Raw genomic sequence first — 18,623 nt, 5'->3', positions numbered from 1 at the left:
GTTTAAAAATATAATCGATGAAGATATTATCGATACAAGTGGAGTCACCTGACCCCACTGAACTCTATATACAAAGTTCTTCTTCAAGACTCCATGCAATTGTCTCCCTTAGTTTGACCCCTGAAGAACAATGTCTACAACAAGATTTATTCTTCTTCTCATCCCCTTAGTTATCTTTCATGGTGATCTTCAGCAAGTGGCTGCAGCCTTATCCTCTAAAGCCTCCAGCCATGAAGAAATCATAGATTTCACTGATTTTACCACTCAAGATTTACATGTAAGCAAGCCACCTGTTGTTCATGGAGAGAAAGATGTGGTGGTTTTGACTGGAAAGAATTTCAGCAGTTTCATAGCCGAGAATAAATATGTGATGGTTCTCTTCTATGCCACTTGGTGCGGTTGGAGCCAAAAAATGGTACCGGAATTTGAAGCAGCTGCCACTTTGTTGAAGGGTGATCAGGTGGCTTTTGCAAAAGTTGATGCTACCAGGGAAAGTGAGTTGGCAGTGAAGTATAAAGTTTCTGGATATCCCACAGTGTTTTTGCTTGCGGGTAGAGTTTGTAAGCCTTATGACTCTAAAAGAACTAGGTATGTTTTTGTGTTTGATTTGTTTTTGTTGGATTTTGTCTCAAGAACTCTGATTGTTTTGATGACCAAAATTGGTCTTTGCACTCAACAATAGGTGACTTAGAAGACGAGAAAAGTAGAATGAGTGTTGTAAAAGAACTGCTTCCCTCATACATACAAATATATAGAGAGAGATTATTACCCCTGGTATAATTTTCTCACCTAGAAAAAGTGGGGACATGGAAGGAAAGTATAGTAGGTATCCCTGGAATCCAATTTCTATTATGCAAAACATTAAGCAATGATCACAAAAGTTGGTTGAGAGTCCATTGTTTGTGCCATCCACATTTTATGTGAGGAAGTACTGAACCGTGGCTTATATTGGACCATATACAGGCATTAATCATTATATATATACTGGTACATCTGCATGATAACCCATACCAATAACAAGGGTTATTCTTTGTTCAATTTTTTTCCCTTTTTTTATAGCAATTCTTTGTTCCCCCCTAAATGCTAAGCTTGATGCATTAGTGGGTTGATGACTTACTTTTTAAAGTCCTGCAATTATTATCAAAAGTGCTAAAAAAAAAACACAGCACCCTTTTTCATCTGTTGTATAACTCACTTTGTAATTCATAATTGATTAGTCTAACATGGTTAATTCCAGGAATGAGATTGTGAGCTGGGTAAGGAGCAATATTCGTGTTCTCAATGTAACAGCAAACGATGATGCAGAACCTATTTTGGTGACCACTTTTACAGAAGAAAGAGCTCCACTAATTTTTCAAAACTCACTAAAACAGGTAATACCTTATGTCATTAAAACAATATTCTTATCCAGAAAATGCAATTGTGGATTTGACATCTCTAGGAACTTCCTTATCAGTTATGGCTTTTTGACACTAAAAGTGGATCAAAGGAGGTCAAATCTGCATTTGAAGAGGCATCCAAAGCACTCGGACAAGAGGTCAGTACTGTATTTTATAGTAACCTTGTTATGGAATAACATCGTTTTCTGGTAGCTGAGTAATCTATTATATCTTCAGAAATTGAATAGTGAAACTAACTTTGGCCTTGAATTTATTTGACATGGGATGTGAAAAGAGGGTAAATCTTGAAATGATAACACAGGTAGAAGTTAGGATGCAAAAGTTGCTGGGAGTTGCTGTGATAGCAGAAAGCTGTTAATGTAAATCATGGAGATCTTAGCTCTCCTGATCTTTTTCTTTGGGAGGGTACCTTGCTATTTTTGATAAAGCAGCATGTACATTTGTTACTCTCTTCCATTCTGAAAAATTGGAAAAGCCACAGCCAATTAGATAGGAAGAGCAAAGGCACAATGTTTCCATTGATGGACTGCACTTTACATACATGTGTGCATCTTTCTGAGCTTCGTTCAATCCATTTAAGTGGAGAAACCATAAGCCTTTGCCTTAACTGCTGTGAAACCACCTATCCTAGAACTGGTTAAATAAATTACCTTTTCTGTAAAGAGTTTTTCTCATTTAGCACAAAAATTTCAAGGTGACAATGCATATAGCTCGTATGAAGTCTAGCACAGCTCTTGGCTGCAAAGAAATGGCTTTTACCATAACTGAAAGGAATCTGTCCGAGCTTCCCTTTCCTGCATTATTAACGTATATACTTGTTTTACCCCCAAGTAGTTACTTAATCTTTGAGACAATGCTGCACAAACATTTATTAGTTTTCATGCCAAATCAATCTATAGTGTTTCTTCTGTTGTACTTCCTTTGATCTGACCTTAATAAGATAATGACCTTGTTTCTAGCAAATAGGATAGGAACTGACCTTAAGTTAATGAAATTTTCATTGGTTTCCTTGCAGCTTCTCTTTGTCTATGCAGAGATAAGCGATGATGATATGGGGAGACGACTTGCAGCTCATTTTGAATTAACTGGAGATACTCCAAGGGTGAGTTTGTTCATCCCCCATTCAGCTACCTTCCCCAAACCCAACAAAAGATAATATAGTTTTATGTGTCTCTTATATTACTTCTTACTCCAAGTAGTTGAAAGAGTTCTTTCATTTTAAATACTAATCATGAGCAACTTGGTCTGCTTCTGTGCAGATTATAGCAAGGAGTAGACATGGTAACAAATATGTATTCAATGGTGATATAACCGCAAGCACAATTAAGGTTTGAATCCTTATCCTCCCCAACTTACTTAGCTATATGCAGAAAAAACTCACTGGGAATGGCCCCTTTGATTGTCAGTTTGCTTCATTCCTTCTTCCTAGCAAGCCTTGAAAATTCATGACATGCACTCAAAGATTCTAAGTCTGTCTTCCTTACTTTTTGTAGTCATTTGGTGAGGATTTCTTGGATGGCAAGCTTCCTTACGCGTCGAATCTGATTCCAGAGCAAATTCTTAGGCTTCACACACCTTCTCATGCCTCAGATCCAACTTCCTTTCCACATATAGCCTAGACCTAAAGGAAGGAATGCAAAAGGAAATTATGTTTGTCAGTAATTTCAAAGCAATGGCCTGTTCTCCATTGTTTATGTTAGAGGATATTGTAAGGAATAATCTCCTTCAAAAATAATTATTAAAATAAATTTAATAGTTTTTAACATATTTAGTCATAATTTGATAAAAATACCTTCAAAACTATTTTAAATAAATTAAATCATTCATTTTAATTTCTCTCTATTTGTGCTTTTGATTTCTCTCTTACCGTCTAACTTTCTCTAATTTTGTTGATTTCTCTCTTCGACATTCATTTGTTATATTCTTGATTTTTTTCTCCCGCGCTTTCAAGATGCCAAGTAAGAGTTTTGATGTGCTTGGGATGGGTGGTTATTTGGAGAATTTAATTTTTAAATATTTTGGGTGACACTAAAACAATAAAAATGATCATATATATTTGAAATAACTTTTAATTGGATTAATTCGGGATTTAAACACCAATAAACTTAATAATTTGAAATTTATAAATCTAAGGTTTTAAAAGAAAATTTTTTCAATTTTTAGTTGAAATAGATGTTTTAAATAAGAAAATTTGTATTTTGATTTATGAAAATATGTTAAAAAAACTTTAATCGGTGCCAAATTGTAAAAAAAAAAAAACAAAAAAAAATGGAAAGAGTTGAGAGGATTTGGAGTTTGGTTCGTAAGTAACAACATTTTATGCATTAAAGTGTAACAAAATTTTTTTAAACATGGCGTGTAACAATAATATTTTTTCAATATAGCGTGTAACAATAACATTTTTTTCAATATGACGCGTAACATGTTTTTGTACCTTACGTGCAACAACAATATTTTTTTTCAACATACCGTATGACAACTTTTTTTAACCATGACGTATAACATGTTTTTGTACATGACGTGTAACAATAATATTTTTTTTTCAACATAATGTGTAACAACTTTTTTTAGTCATAGCATGTAATATGTTTTTGTACATGACATGTAACAATAATATTTTTTTTCAATATAGTGTGCAATAACATTTTTTAATCATAGCGTGTAACATGTTTTTATACATGACGTATAACAAAAAATTTTTTTTTCAACATAGCGTGTAGTAACCTTTTTTAACGATAGTATGTAATATATTTTTATACATGATGTGTAACAATATCATTTTTTTAATATGACTTGCAATATCGTGTAATAGCATGTAACATTATTAAGAGTAATTTTGTTTAACTTAACTAAAAATAATTAAAATTATAAAAAAAATTATTTTTAAAAATATTTTATCTTTAAGAGTTATTTTTTAAAATACCCCTTTATATTATCATGATTAGTAATCTTACATAATAAATCTTGTAAGAATCAACAATTAGAAGAAGCTTGGGTTTGAACAGATCCCCTCCACTCAGCATCCTCAATCCCCTTTACACTGGAAGTCCATCAAGGCTCCTAAACTATGTTTTTCCATTTCAAATTGAACAACTTGCAAGTTTTCAAGGGTTATATATATATATATATATATATTTGTTGATTTTCTAGTTTTCCCAACCTTCAAATAAGAGTTCTGAACAATGTAGGTTGCAGATATATTACAATACAATTAATTAACTAATTAGATTACAATACTATTAATTAAATAGAATTGGATTATAAATAGGATTAACTTTACATATACATACATCATTCATCTCTGTAATATATATATTCAATTTTTTGAGCATCATCAAGTCTGTTTGTCTTTCTCTAGTTTTTCATTAACTTTTCCGTTAGGTTTAGGGATTTTGTGTGTGTGTGTGTGTGCAGAAGTAGTCTCAAATTCGATTGTGTTTCTGATTTTTAATTTGAAGAAATCTTAGCTCCTCGTTTACGACAATGAATCGCAAGATTATTGGATTAGAAGAGGGATTGGGTTATATGCAGGATGGGATCACAAAGATTGAGAGGATTTTGGAAGGTCGGCCAGAGCCGCCATTTAACTCAGAAGAATACATGAAGCTTTACACGACTATCTACAACATGTGTCTTCAAACGCCTCCTGATGATCATACTCAGCAGCTTTACGACAAGTACCGACAGGCAATACAAGGGTATATTACGTCGACGGTATTGCCATCTATAAGAGCGAAGCACGATGAGTTCATGCTGAAGGAGCTTGTTAAGAGATGGGCCAACCATAAAGTAATGCTCAGGTGGCTATCACACCTCTTCTATTACCTTGATCGCCACTTGATTGCCTGTCGATCACTTCCTTCTCTTAAAGAAGTTGGGCTGCTCTACTTCCGTGATCTGGTATATCGGGACGTGCATGTCAAAGTCAGAGATGCTGTAATTACTCTTATTGATAAAGAACGTGAGGGAGAGCAGGTAGACCGAGCGTTATTGAAGAATGTGTTGGATTTTTTTGTTGAGATTGGGATGGGACAGATGAACCGTTATGAAGAAGATTTTGAAGCACACATGCTTCAGGACACTGGTGCTTACTATTCACGTAAGGCATCAAACTGGATTCTGGAAGATTCTTGTCCAGATTACATGTTGAAGTCTGAAGAGTGCTTGAAGAAGGAAAGGGACAGAGTGGGTCATTACCTGCATTCAAGTAGTGAGACAAAATTGTCAGAGAGAGCGCAACATGAGTTGTTGGTGACGCATGTTAATCAGCTACTTGATAAGGAGCATTCTGGATGCAGGGTCTTGCTTAGAGATGACAAGGTGGAGGATCTTTCCAGGATGTACAGGCTTTATAGTAAAATACCTCTAGGCTTGAAACTTGTTGCTGATATATTCAAGCAGCATATTACTGCTGAGGGTATAGCTTTGGTTCAACAGGCGGAAGATGCTGCAAGTAGCAAAGCCTCAAATGCTGCAGCTGGTGTGCAGGAACAGGTCCTTATCAGGAAAATAATCGAGCTGCACGACAAGTATGTGGAGTATGTGACTGATTGTTTTGAAAACCATGCTCTGTTCCACAAGGCCTTGGAAGAGGCTTTCGAGGTAGTTTGCAACGAAACTGTTGCTGGCAGCTCAAGTGCGGAGCTTTTGACAACTTTCTGTGATAATGTCCTCAAGAAGAGTGGAAGTGAGAAATTAAGTGATGAAGCCATTGAAGAAACACTTGAGAAGGTAGTTAAGCTGCTTGCCTATATCAGTGATAAAGACCTCTTTGCCGAATTCTACAGAAAGAGGCTTGCTCGGCGTCTGCTTTTTGACCGCAGTGCTAATGACGATCGCGAAAGGAGTATTCTGACTAAGCTAAAGCAGCAACGTGGTGGACAGTTCACTTCGAAGATGGAGGGCATGGTCACAGATTTGACATTGGCAAGAGAAAACCAGGCCAACTTTGAGGACTATCTTAGGAGTAACTCAGCTGCACGTCCTGGGATTGATTTAACAGTTACTGTTCTTACCACAGGATTCTGGCCAAGTTACAAATCATCTGATCTCAATCTCCCTGCTGAGATGGTCAAGTGCGTAGAAGTTTTCAAAGGGTTTTATGAAACAAAAACAAAACACAGAAAGCTGACATGGATATACTCACTGGGAACCTGCCACATTAGTGGCAAGTTCGAGCAGAAAACTATTGAACTGATTGTCTCAACTTACCAGGCTGCTGTCCTCCTGCTTTTCAATGCTTCTGATCGTCTGAGCTATTCTGAGATCATGGCTCAGTTGAACTTGACCCATGATGACTTGGTCAGATTACTACATTCGCTGTCATGTGCCAAGTACCAGATTCTAAGTAAAGAGCCGAACACAAAAACCATCTCCCAAAGTGACTACTTTAAGTTCAACTCTAAGTTCACGGACAAGCTGAGGAGGATTAAGATCCCTCTCCCTCCGGTGGATGAAAGGAAGCAAGTTGTGGATGATGTCGGTAAACAACGGCGTTACGCTATCGATGCTGCAATTGTGCGCGTAATGAAGAGTCGGAAAGTTCTGGGCTACCAACAGTTAGTCTCAGAGTGTGTTGAGCAGTTGAGTCGGATGTTCAAGCCTGACATTAAAGCCATCAAGAAGCAGATTGAAGACCTCATCACACGAGAATATCTGGAGAGAGACAAGGAGAACGCAAACATGTTTAAGTACTTAGCCTAAATTAGTCTTTGCCTATGATGAGGGCAACTGCACCCACTGAAATCCTAATATTATTGATTACTTAGGTTATAAGTAATGACTAATTAACTTGTTAGCTTACAATATTATTAATTAATTAAGTTAAATTTAGTTTTATATAATTTGTTATTATTTACTTTTTGTAATATTTACTTCTGTAATATATACAATTTCATAATACAAGATTTTTCCTTTTATAATAATGTTATTCGCATCAATATTACTCCAATAATCAGTCATTTGTTTTGTTTTAGTACCATCTTTTAACATTTTCTTGTTCATGAAAAACTTGTCCAAGCATTCATATCTCTTTTAGAAACAACAAATCCAGCCTTTAATGATGATTGAAGAGTATATATTGAAGTCTAAATTTGATCCATTTATCGTTATAATTTTGCGGTTTTAATTATTTCAATTTTAATAAAAACAATTCATAATAGTAGTAAACTTTTATCGTTCAATTTGACTATACATTTTTTTACTGATGAAAGGACATGCTAATTTGAACTTCTTTTTATCATGTGACACGTAATAGTACAAAAATAATTTTAGTTTTTATAAATATCTAATTTTTTAGAATTTCAAAATAATATTAATCATTGTTTAATTAAAATAAAATATGATAGTTTGATATTGATATGTGTCATGAGTCGGAATTTAAGCTCAATCTCGTGTGACTTTAAGTTCTAAAAATAAAGTTTAAGTAAATTTATAAATCATGACTCACATTCTCAACTCAAAAAACATGTTTGATAGGTGGTGAAAGACTATGTTCCCAAGATCTACCCCATTTCTTATTGATTCTATCCCACCCAATTATACAATGTCCCCGTTGCATTGGCTCTTTACCTGTAGAGGAGAGAGACTCTTATACTAGTTTAAGTTTACCTCAACCCTTGTATCTCTCATGGGAGACCCGGATCATCTTTGTATCTTTCATGGAAGCTCTACATTAGTAAAGATTCGAGTCGGCTTTGATACTATTTGTCATGGGTCTAAATTTAAGCCCAACCCCATATAGCTTTCAATTCTGAAAAAAGAGCTTTAAGTAAATCTATAAATTATGGACTTACGTTCTCAATTCAAAAGACATACTTAATAAGTGGTAGAAAATTAATATTTATATTCTCAAAGCCTACCTTATTTTTCACCTATGTGAGAATTGTAACATATGTCATATAATCAAAAAAATTAATCCGTCTTAACATGACAAGTCATCACAAAAATATCGCTATCATCCATGTTAAAAAAAATTTTAACATTGTTACCAATTATTTTTAAATCGATTTTTAATAAAATCATAACAATTAAATTTATTAAAATTAGAATAAAGAGATTAGACTGTTAGAGAAGGTTTAAATTTAAAATTTAGATAAAAAAAAGTATACTTATATATAGAAACAAAGTAAATTATACATATAGTACTCTTTGGATTGCCTCCTAAAATTATATCAGACATATAGGAACAAAGAAGAGAATAGATACGCCGAAAGATATTATAAAGTCATTCAACTTCTAGCAGAGTGAAACTTCTCGCGAGTATCCAAAGGACCCCTTTGGATTTGTTCTTTAGTAATAATAGCTGCAAAAAGAGCAAATAAAAAGGAAACAAATAAGAGAATATAGAAAAAGTACTTGATCTATTTTCCATAATTCATTATTATCAGCAAATAAATATTTTATTTATTTGTAAAATAAATAATTAAAATTTATTTTAATGTTGCCAATGCTAAAAAAAGAAAAAAAAAGGAGAAATTTTCAATATTACGTGTCAAAATAGAGTTCGCATACTCGTAATTTACAACTACAAACAAGGGCAAAATAGGCATTTGGTAAACTCAATTATTCTTTTCTTTTTTGGGTCTTTGAAACTCTATTGAATAAGTAGGCAACGCCAACCCCTCAATTTTCGCGTTAAATCTCAACCAAAAACACCGGTTCTTTTGGTACGTCTTCTCTCACTCTCGATTTTTCTCTTTAGATTTCTTTACATTTTCTTCACAGTTTCTATCATTTTCTCATTTCCCATATTTTACCATTGTTTTGTACTCCAGATCACTACTTTTTTAACTCAGTAATTCGATTTGAATTGTATAAATCTAAAGCTCTACTTTTCCCCTTTGATCTGGCAATTCAGTTAATGGCTACTTGACATACACATAAGCTTTGAATTTTTCAATGAAAAAACCTTGATGGGTATTTTTTTTTTCCTGCCTTTGTATGGACCTAGATTCAATGGGTTAGTTATTGATACCAATTTGCTTAAAAATTGGAGTTTCATTTTTCGTTTATGATGTTGGTCATTTTAATGATATTGTACATGAGCTAATATAAAATGGGTTTTTGATATTGTGGAAGGAGATTGCTGATTCTGAATTAAAAGAGTTAAACTTTGTTTTTTTCTTGTTGTTGTTGTTGTTGGTGGTGGTGGTGGTTATGGCATTATTGTAACTTATCTTGGTGATCAAATAATGTTTTTTATAATATTTTTATGTAATGATGGATTTGGATCAGTACATAAAATGTAGTGTATTACCTTGAAAACAAATTTAATCTGCAATAGGCATGAAAATTTGGTCCTTGGGGTCTTGGAGGTTTCTTTGAATTTTAATTTGGCTATGGATCTAAAATTCCATTGGAAATTGATGACTTTTGTGCAAAAATTTAGTTATTCGATCATAAGTTTTGGGATTGTGAAGGGAAGACTCTATGTCTGAAGCTTAAGTTTTCCATTTTATCAAGTCAAAGTGGTCTTAGATGATGCTGGATGTTATCGATCTTGGAAAATGTTGGCACCTTCTCTTGGTTGCGGTAGTATATATTCGTAGAAAATAAAGATCCCTGATGAATTTTATGAAGTTACTAAACACATGTGCAGGCTTATATGTATGCCTTCATGTACACAACGGAATGCTTTTAGTGACCACTGAAACCACATTTGAAGATTTAGCCATCCTATGTCTCTGTTCTATTGGAGGCTGTGTTTACTCCCTCTTATTCTTAAGTTCTTGATCTCTGACTGTTCTTTTCTTGATTACTAACTTCCAACTCTGAGGACCCCAATTTTGCTACCTGATGCTGTCATTCCAATGGTTTTGTTTTGTTTATTTTGTTACTAGTTTTTATTGCAATTTATTCAATTATTAAAGTACTATTTTTGTCATAAAGAAAATCAATTCTTAATTTCAGAGTACCTGTAACAAAAGTCAGCAAGTATGGAAGCCAGCAGGGGCCAGAACGGTATTCAACAGCTGCTAGCTGCAGAACAAGAAGCTCAGCACATTGTCAATATAGCAAGAAATGGTAAGCAGTCATCTCATTTTCTATATTTCTCATACCTGGACTTGTGAAATTTTCTAATCTTTATGCATTTTTTATTGTGTTGCGTTGATGCAATCTTAGTTCAAGAATAATGAGATGCTAGTTTATGTAGCAGTTCTGTTTATTTGTTTAGAAGCTATATTTGATAATTACAGAACATATTTTGAACACATGATCTCACTTGATATAGACACTTGGTTAAACAACAAAGACACACATAATTTGAAAATGTATCCTCAATTAAATTGGTTGTAATAGTTTCCACAACATACAGCCTTTCTTCCTGGTCTTTTAGTACCAAATCAGATCTCATCTCTTCTATCATAAAATATCATAACTATAATGCTTTGCTGTTTGGTTATTGCTACTACCATTTCATGAAGGCTAAGATGTGTAGTAAACATAGGAGAGTAGTTGATTTGGCTTTCTTGGTTGCTGTTATTGTGGTAGTCATTGCTTTTTATGGAGGTCCTGTTGTTGACTCATTTTTTTTATTTATCCAGCAAAAATGGCTAGACTAAAACAGGCCAAGGAAGAGGCAGAGAAAGAGATTACTGAATTTCGTGCTCAAGTTGAGTATGAGTTTCAGAAGAAGGTCGCAGAGGTATGAACTAGTGAACCTAAAAAAAAATGGAAAATATTGATTTTTATCTGTTCAAATGACAGCAATGTGCTAAAAATCTTAGATATGAGCTGCCAACCCTTTTTTGGCTTCCATCACAATAGTAATTAAAATTTAAAAATAATTGAATCTTTTGTGGAATCTGTGTGTTGCTTAGATTCTCACAATTATTGATTGAGCATTTACTCAGTTATAACTTCGTTCATTTGCATGTTTCCTTGGTTTCTTTTGCTATTTCCACAGTTATCTGAAATCTTTATTTATGCTGCAACTGAACTCTAAGTGATAGAATTGCTTTGAGACCCAAGTATCTGTGATTCAAATTTTAACTAAGGTGTATTCATGGATTACCATACAGAGTAGTGGAGACTCAGGGGCCAATGTGAAGCGGCTTGAGCTAGAAACAGATGCAAAGATCAATCACTTGAAGAATGAAGCTGCAAGGATATCTCACGATGTTGTACAGATGCTTTTGAAGCATGTCACAACTGTGAGGAACTAGGATCTTCCATGAGGCTGAAGGTTTAATTGTCTACTGCCTTCATGCCTGTATTTTAATGTCAAAACATTGAGCTCATGTTTGGCTACAATTTAATGTCATTATTTCATTTGTGGTTATCTTATTTAAAACATGTATTGGTAGATCATTTTCCTGTTCTGAAATAAAGTTTGATGTGTGCACCATGACGTCAGTTCTCTTTATATTTATTAATGGAAAACAATTATCACATAGGTTTTCCAAATCAGTTCCTGGAACTTGATCTCTATTCTTGATGAGTTATGCATTTTAACTTCCTGCCAATCCAATGGCACTATGTAGAAGTATTTGGAACCTGTTTGTCAATATAGCAACATTTCTTCTATTTGTTCAAATAGATAAAATGAGTTTATGAATGGAAGGGATGCCAGTATTACAGAAGGTGCCATTCAGGCTCTCTTATTCAGCCAATCCTGAGCTTAAGCACCAAACTTTTTCCCAATTGTTGCTAGTATATTTTCTTGGAAACAGGGAAAAGTAATAGAAACAACCTTTAATATATTCCAAAGACTATTGGTAAATGGACTATTAAACAAATTGCAAGTATCAATTAAGCAATTGGTATAATAATACAGACAGATGCAGCAGGAGGCATGTTTATCCTTCTCAGAAATGCAACGCCAAGAAATCCTGTAGGATTTGCTCCACCACTATCGCACAGGCAAATAGTCCTACTCCAAAAAGTGCAGGCTTGGGTCTTGTTAATGCCTTCTGATGAGAATCCTCACCTTCTCTGTTTTGCATGGCCCAAGCCATTGCTGGTGGGAGAACTCCATACAGCAGTGTCATGCAGTATCCCCCCTGCACCAATTTACCAGCAAAAAGATCAAAAAAAGCCCAAGGCTGAATGCCATTTCACGAAGCCAACCTATGGTCCTCTTAACTTACAGCAATATCTGTAGCAGCAGAGAATGCATCTGGAACTGTTGTTGAGACTAAAAGAGTTGGAGTGACAACCATCGCCATTGCTGTGAAGCTGGTTTTATTTCTTCCCCACCAATTTGTCAGCCCTGAGGGTTTGTCTGGTTTCTGCTGTAGGTCATCCGGTGTCAATGGTGCTATCTGTATAGCTTTAACTATTACACAGTATGTTGAATGAACTGTGAAAAAATAATTCTATACTAAGACGGAAAGTTTATTTCTTCATATCCCTCTGCATGCACAATTCTCAGTTCACGTAAGAGAGAAAGAAAAGGATGAGTGGAGGGGGGAGTTTATAAGTTAACCTGCATTGAAGAAGAATGCCATGAGAGGTTCTTAAGCTGCTCCTTAAAGAACTCTGAGAAGCCTAGGAGAGTGCCAATCATTGATGTTCCTACTGCCAGAAGTGAAAATGCTTCTACCATGAAGGAAACTCCACTCCATTTTACCCTTAGAGGATTAGGCAAGGAGGATTTTGCAATCATAGTTTACTGAGAGGATTTGCAATGTAACATGTAGAATCGTAGTTTGAATTACCTCATAAGCAGTTCAACAGGATCAACAATCTGGTCAGCTTGTGCTGACAGGCCAAGTGCAATAGCATCCCAAACAAGCAATGCCAACAATGGGACAACGCTACCAAGCAAAACTGAAACCCTTAACCGGGTAAGGTCACTGCCTAAATAAGCACAAAGCACTGCAAGAAAAGTACTAAAATCATAAACCAAGAGGCATTATTTCAATGCTTGGAAAAATCTGAAGCTTCATCTTAAAAGAGTAGTCTTTTTTATACCGGGTGCTATATCATGGTATACCAAAGAAAATATCATGACAGGAATGGTGGCTGGAACTTTCCCCCAATCACCACTTCCCTCCAGCCCTGACCACCCTCCGAACACAACTGCTAGCGCTTCAATTGCAATTAATAAACCTGTATATCATTTCCTCCACATTTTCAACATCCATATGTTGCTAAACAGGGTATTTCCAATCAAAGGCTACCAACTATAATCAATCAAGATAAAAATCTAAAATGTTGTCTAAATCCTACCTATCGTGGAAATAGTGAGCCATTGGTTGACTTGATCAGTGGCTTGGGTTCCACCAACAGAGATAAGCATGGTAAAAATTCCAGTAAACAAGAAGCCAGAAACTGATTCAGGAAGATTGATCAAATGGAAGAGGATTTCCCCAGACTTGGAACTGTATGCAATCATTGAAGTGTAACCCAAGAAAACATAGATCACTGTGGCCAAAGTTCCACCCCAATCTCCCAGTGTTTCTTGGGCCATTGTCCTTATGGAAATTACCTCAAATTCACTCTCCTCTTCCTTCTTCCCCTTCTTTCCCCGCAAACCAACGTTTATTTCGATGAGCAAAAGTGCTTCAATTAGCAGAAATGCCCAGCAAATTATCAAGGATATTGAACTTGGAAGCACACCCTATAAGTGAAAGGGAAGTTAAACATTACTTACACTCTACAACCAACATGGCAAAACTATTCCCAAAAACTTAAAAACTATACACCCTGTTAAGAGAAAGCACCGTACAGCAGGAGAGGCCTTCTGTGGGAGTGCAAGTATCCCTGATCCAATACTAGTACCAATAATAAGAGCAACTGCCCCAGCTATAGTTCCCTTTATTCCATCTCCCTTGACAGGATCCTCTTTCACTCGTATCAGATTTTCTCCCTCCTTTGTCACATAGATTCTTTGAGTCCTCCATGTCTTTCCCTTCTGCTTCCATTGGCAACCACAAGGATATTTGTTGCTGCTAGGACCAACCCAAAAAAAAAAAGGGGGTAAAGAAACTGATCATGTAGAAAAATATTGAAATGAAGGTAATATTTACATCATACATCCTGAATTTGAGGCAAACTCTGTTCTTTCTTTGGTGAATTAGTGCCCACTTTGGAATTATGTTTGCATTTTTTATGTGCGTTTTGGGAGTGAGGGAAGAAGATGAAGGCATGCACTTTCTATCCATGGACGACAGAAGAGTGAAAACCATGTGGAAATGGATAGAAGCATCCCAAATATCTTGGAAGTGGACCACATTAGAAATTTAGAACTTTGATTGCTTAGCCACAGAAAAATTTGTCTATATATATGGGACGATCTAAGACTTCCTCCGGTTTCTCAATGTTAGTGCATTCTATTACTCAATGGTGCCACTTTGTGCTTTCAAGTCATGATCTTGGACACAGATTACCTCAACTTTTTTGTGTTTCTTTGTTCAATTTGACTGAAAATAATTCATAATGTATCAGTTTACTATTCCATCTCTCAAATACCAAATTAAAAATCTATGAATTCTTTTGGTTCTTAACAAAGAACCAACATATAGAAATGGGTCTTTGTCCAGCTTGCTATTCAAACCAGGCTCATTCCAAGGCCCATGCAACCATGACCTGGGTACACAAATTTATGGACCTAAGATTTTGAATGGCAAGAAAATGGGCCAAAAACTTAACCTTTTGATAATGGCCTCTTACTTGGCAATTGGCAATGGTATGGCCTAATTTAGATGCTTTATAAGTTTTCTTCTTTTGGTTACGGAGTGTAGGACCAAATTCAGAGGTTAAAATTTCGGAAGATAAAAAAAGAAGAAACTGATAAAATAAGGTGGAATATGATTGTCATTTTGTCAACAAATTGTCAAAAGGGCACAAGGGAAATGACATGGTAGGGTTAATAGGGTAATGGGCTGGTGATAAATGTGAGTGACCATGAGAGTTATGGAGTTTGAGAGGGGTGAGGGAGGGGTCTGGCAATTTGAGAAGATTGGGCAATGGCAATCCAACAAAAAGAAGGGAAGGCCATCAAGAAACATTCAAGAGAAAGCTATGATATTTACTGTTATCTTATGATCTTGTTCCGCTGTCCCACCTTGCAAACACACACTCACTCAGTCCTCCACTGGCAGCTGGACTGAGTGAGTGAGTGAGTGACTTCCCCACCACCCTCCACGCCCATCCCCTGCCTCAATAAATGCCAAACCACACCATTAACACTCTCCCACACGTGCATACATCACCACAGCTGTTTTCAGTGTGGCTTTTTGTTTTCTTGTCTTTCAATTGTTTTGGAGGAGAGGGATGTGGGGGGTGTAGTTTTAGATACTAGCAACTGATAGCTGGGTATGAGACTAGGAGGTCAAAGCTTTATAAATTTTGTAAAAAAAAAAAAATTTCAAACCCAATTCTTTAAATAAAAATAAAACCCTGATTCTCGTGTTAAAATATCAAGATTAGTATATAATTTTGTTTAATTGATATTGACAAATATTAAGATTGTGAAGCATAGATAGTATTTGAAGTATTAAGGACATCATAATTCCTGTGTTTAACCTCAAAGAGAAGTAGCATAAAGCCGAATTTGGAGCCTAGTTGGCGTCAACTATAATTTATTCCAATCCAAGGTTAATTACTTAATGGGGACTTTTTATCTTCTATTTTCTTCCCAAATCAATGACTTTGGTCACTTGTGACTTTGATAAATCCCACTTAATCTAATCATGCAAATAGAGACCAACTGCCGTGATTAGTGGACTAAAAATGCCTTTTGTCTTGCAAGTTATTAGCCATTAAAGACCAGAAACTAAAGAAGAAAGCTGTATATGCACCAATGGAATCCCTCAAACATGGATGAGTTTCAGGCCGAATAAGCTAATGACAATGGAAAATAACAAGTTAACCACTGCATATAGACACTAATGTGAACTAAGAGATATACGACTCTCAAAAAAATCACAAAAAAAACTCAAAATCCATTTTATTCTTAAAAGATGTAAAATTCGTAACATTCTACTTTACTCAATTATATTGTAATATTTTCGTATTCACTTTGATTCAATCCAAACTTACTTCGACTTGAGATTTTACATTAATAAAAGAGTAGATAAATTCAAATACTACTTATCATAAATTCGTATTTATAATTAAAAAAGCATGTGAAAAAAAGATTTCATTTATAAGTTAAAAATTCATCTTATCACTTAATAACACAAGTTTCGTGACGTATGGTTCCAAATTCGATAAAGTAGCATGTGTTGCCTTTCAAACTTTTTTGGAAAAATAGAGTTGAAAAAATTGGAAAATGTTGGTTAAATCCTCGGAGAAGTCAAGAAAATCATGCTATTCCAGGTAAATGTCTTCATCATTAGCACTAAGCTTAGGAGCAATCAAGCTAGTGGAGAACGATTATAGGCCACAAGCTCAGCAGTGGGAAGCTGCACTTATCGATAATAAGTCAGGATAACAACACTAATTTGCTGCACGAAGGAAATGTGGAACTGTCTTTATCCCTCCACTCCTCAGGAAGAGTGATGGGATTTAATCTTTCCTCATGTTTTTGATTTTTTTGGGTCCAATGCTGCATATGAATTCAATGATTTGATCATAGAAAAACTTGTTCATCACTATCATTTATTCAAATAATTGAATCATAAACCTTTTTATAACTTAAAATGCAACCTTTAACATTCATTTCTCCAGAGTTTTTAGACAATAATAATATGGAGAATTTTTTTAAAAAAATTATAATTAAATTTTATGCACATTTGGTTAATGCACCAACAAAAATTATAATTATAATTTTATAATTTTTAACATACATTTTAATAAAATAAATTGATATAAAGGTTTGAAGATTTCTTTATCAATTTCGTCGATAATATTTAATCGCACAATTCTTATTATAAATAAAATTTTAAAATTTTTTAAAAATTATTGAGTTCGTTGAATTTTGTCTCGAAACGTAATCGATTATATCAAATATGAAATATTTGAATTTAAATCCATATTATTCTTATAAACAAAATATTTCAAGTCAGATCTTAAATTAATTCATTTATACTAAAAATAAAAGGAAGAACATATTAATAAATACTAAATTTTTCTAAAATATAGTAATACAAAAATTTACGGAGTTCTCTTTTGTATAATAGGCTTTGATCACACCTTTGACTTTAATCGAAAAATCAACTTTTACGGTACTTAAAAACAAAAAAGAAAAAGGAAAAAAAATAAATTTTATTAATTGAAAGGAATACTTGAAAATGTCAAATAATTTTTTTAAATAAAATAAATAAATTAGAGCATTGAAGAGGACTTCACGTCATGAACAGTCCCTCTCAAATCAAAGAACCAAACAAGTTCTACACTGTTACACGTCTGACTAAACTTTGTTTTGGCCTTCACCTAAAATTACTTTGTAGCCCCACTTAACCATTCTATGAGTTGCGTTAAATTAATTTTATAAAAATAAAATTAAAAAGTAAAAGAAGAAAAACCCATCTTTTTATTTTTACTATTTCTAAAAATTATACTTATAATAATTATATAAAATAAAATAAAAGCTCTTGCATAGTGAGGGTGCAATATAGTGTTTTTTTTTAATTCTTTTTTAGGGGTGTGAGTGTTCAAACACAGAATTGAAAAAAATACTAAAATGGCTTCAAACGTGTAATAATATCATTTTTTAAAAGTTTTATTTACCTTCGTTAATTCTATACAAAAGGATTGCAGACAATAAACCTTGCAGCTAGGGGAAGTTGTATTAAAAAATAATTATTTTTTATGGACAATTTTTAGATAAAAGTTTTTTTCATTAAGTTTATGTGAGATTTTTTTTATTAAAAAATGATTAAATAGAAATCACAATTGAAAATAAAAAATAAAAAATAAAAAATTAAAATACTTTGATACATAAATTAAGTATACAAAATTTGAAAAAAAAATTAAAAAAGTCTTGATATATTTTTAGATATATATTTTTACTAAAAGTTATGGCAAATTTTCCACCATTAAATAAATATTTATTCTATTTCAGATAAAATTTTTAATAATTGTTTTACATATTACTTATCTATATCAATCTTTAGGTTTTGACTTTCAAAATTAAATTTTATACGATTGTTTTTAACGAGGAACTTCGCAAACTTGACCCGATGTTTCTTGCATTAAGTTCTTGTTTATTTTCTACATATTGATAATGAAAAGTTTTTAAATTTCACAAATACAATTAAATGATTCTCATAAATCTATTAATAACTAATTAATTATCATAATATATTTTAATGACTTATTAACCTTTTTGAT

At 33.9% G+C, this 18,623-nt stretch overlaps 4 protein-coding genes across 6 annotated transcripts; 3 read left to right on the top strand and 1 right to left on the bottom strand.

Moving 5' to 3' along the window:
- Positions 99 to 3,110, top strand: LOC18586389 (protein disulfide isomerase-like 1-4). Its single transcript, XM_018128695.1, has 6 exons — positions 99 to 588; positions 1,238 to 1,373; positions 1,457 to 1,537; positions 2,416 to 2,502; positions 2,660 to 2,728; positions 2,894 to 3,110. Exons 1-6 carry the CDS (start codon positions 131 to 133, stop codon positions 3,017 to 3,019), a joined length of 957 nt encoding a protein of 318 aa, XP_017984184.1. The 5' UTR covers positions 99 to 130; the 3' UTR covers positions 3,020 to 3,110.
- On the top strand, positions 4,884 to 7,103 carry LOC18586388 (cullin-1). The gene has a single exon (XM_007009762.2). It carries the CDS (start codon positions 4,884 to 4,886, stop codon positions 7,101 to 7,103), a length of 2,220 nt encoding a protein of 739 aa, XP_007009824.2.
- On the top strand, positions 8,968 to 11,810 carry LOC18586387 (V-type proton ATPase subunit G1). Its single transcript, XM_007009761.2, has 4 exons — positions 8,968 to 9,067; positions 10,311 to 10,424; positions 10,946 to 11,046; positions 11,423 to 11,810. Exons 2-4 carry the CDS (start codon positions 10,337 to 10,339, stop codon positions 11,564 to 11,566), a joined length of 333 nt encoding a protein of 110 aa, XP_007009823.2. The 5' UTR covers positions 8,968 to 9,067; positions 10,311 to 10,336; the 3' UTR covers positions 11,567 to 11,810.
- Positions 11,976 to 14,581, bottom strand: LOC18586386 (tyrosine-specific transport protein). 3 transcript variants are annotated; one of them, XM_007009760.2, is made up of 8 exons: positions 14,382 to 14,581; positions 14,074 to 14,293; positions 13,575 to 13,965; positions 13,317 to 13,454; positions 13,061 to 13,220; positions 12,829 to 12,973; positions 12,491 to 12,664; positions 11,976 to 12,403 (listed from the first exon to the last, which is right to left on the bottom strand). In XM_007009760.2, exons 1-8 carry the CDS (start codon positions 14,531 to 14,533, stop codon positions 12,209 to 12,211), a joined length of 1,575 nt encoding a protein of 524 aa, XP_007009822.2. In that variant the 5' UTR covers positions 14,534 to 14,581; the 3' UTR covers positions 11,976 to 12,208. The 3 variants fall into 3 exon arrangements, with proteins under 3 accessions (XP_007009822.2, XP_017984971.1, XP_017984972.1); XM_018129482.1 differs by having other exon boundaries at positions 12,491 to 12,634; XM_018129483.1 differs by having other exon boundaries at positions 12,491 to 12,631.

Source organism: Theobroma cacao, chromosome 10 (genome assembly GCF_000208745.1).
Source record: "Theobroma cacao cultivar B97-61/B2 chromosome 10, Criollo_cocoa_genome_V2, whole genome shotgun sequence".
NCBI classification, from domain to species: domain Eukaryota; kingdom Viridiplantae; phylum Streptophyta; class Magnoliopsida; order Malvales; family Malvaceae; genus Theobroma; species Theobroma cacao.
Note: the sequence above shows the minus strand (reverse complement) of the source record. Positions and strands in the feature narration are given on the sequence as shown.

Bases quoted from the DNA above. Each gene is read 5' to 3' on its own strand.
- LOC18586389 (XM_018128695.1), top strand. From the start codon at position 131: ATGTCTACAACAAGATTTATTCTTCTTCTCATCCCCTTAGTTATCTTT. The intron at 589-1,237 runs GTATGTTTTTGT...GGTTAATTCCAG, and splicing joins TATGACTCTAAAAGAACTAG to GAATGAGATTGTGAGCTGGG. The intron at 1,538-2,415 runs GTCAGTACTGTA...GTTTCCTTGCAG, and splicing joins CCAAAGCACTCGGACAAGAG to CTTCTCTTTGTCTATGCAGA.
- LOC18586388 (XM_007009762.2), top strand. From the start codon at position 4,884: ATGAATCGCAAGATTATTGGATTAGAAGAGGGATTGGGTTATATGCAG.
- LOC18586387 (XM_007009761.2), top strand. From the start codon at position 10,337: ATGGAAGCCAGCAGGGGCCAGAACGGTATTCAACAGCTGCTAGCTGCA. The intron at 10,425-10,945 runs GTAAGCAGTCAT...TTATTTATCCAG, and splicing joins TGTCAATATAGCAAGAAATG to CAAAAATGGCTAGACTAAAA. The intron at 11,047-11,422 runs GTATGAACTAGT...ATTACCATACAG, and splicing joins TTCAGAAGAAGGTCGCAGAG to AGTAGTGGAGACTCAGGGGC.
- LOC18586386 (XM_007009760.2), bottom strand. From the start codon at position 14,533: ATGGTTTTCACTCTTCTGTCGTCCATGGATAGAAAGTGCATGCCTTCA. The intron at 12,665-12,828 runs GTTAACTTATAA...AAAGCTATACAG, and splicing joins GGCATTCTTCTTCAATGCAG to ATAGCACCATTGACACCGGA. The intron at 12,404-12,490 runs GTAAGTTAAGAG...AAATTGGTGCAG, and splicing joins CTGCTGCTACAGATATTGCT to GGGGGATACTGCATGACACT.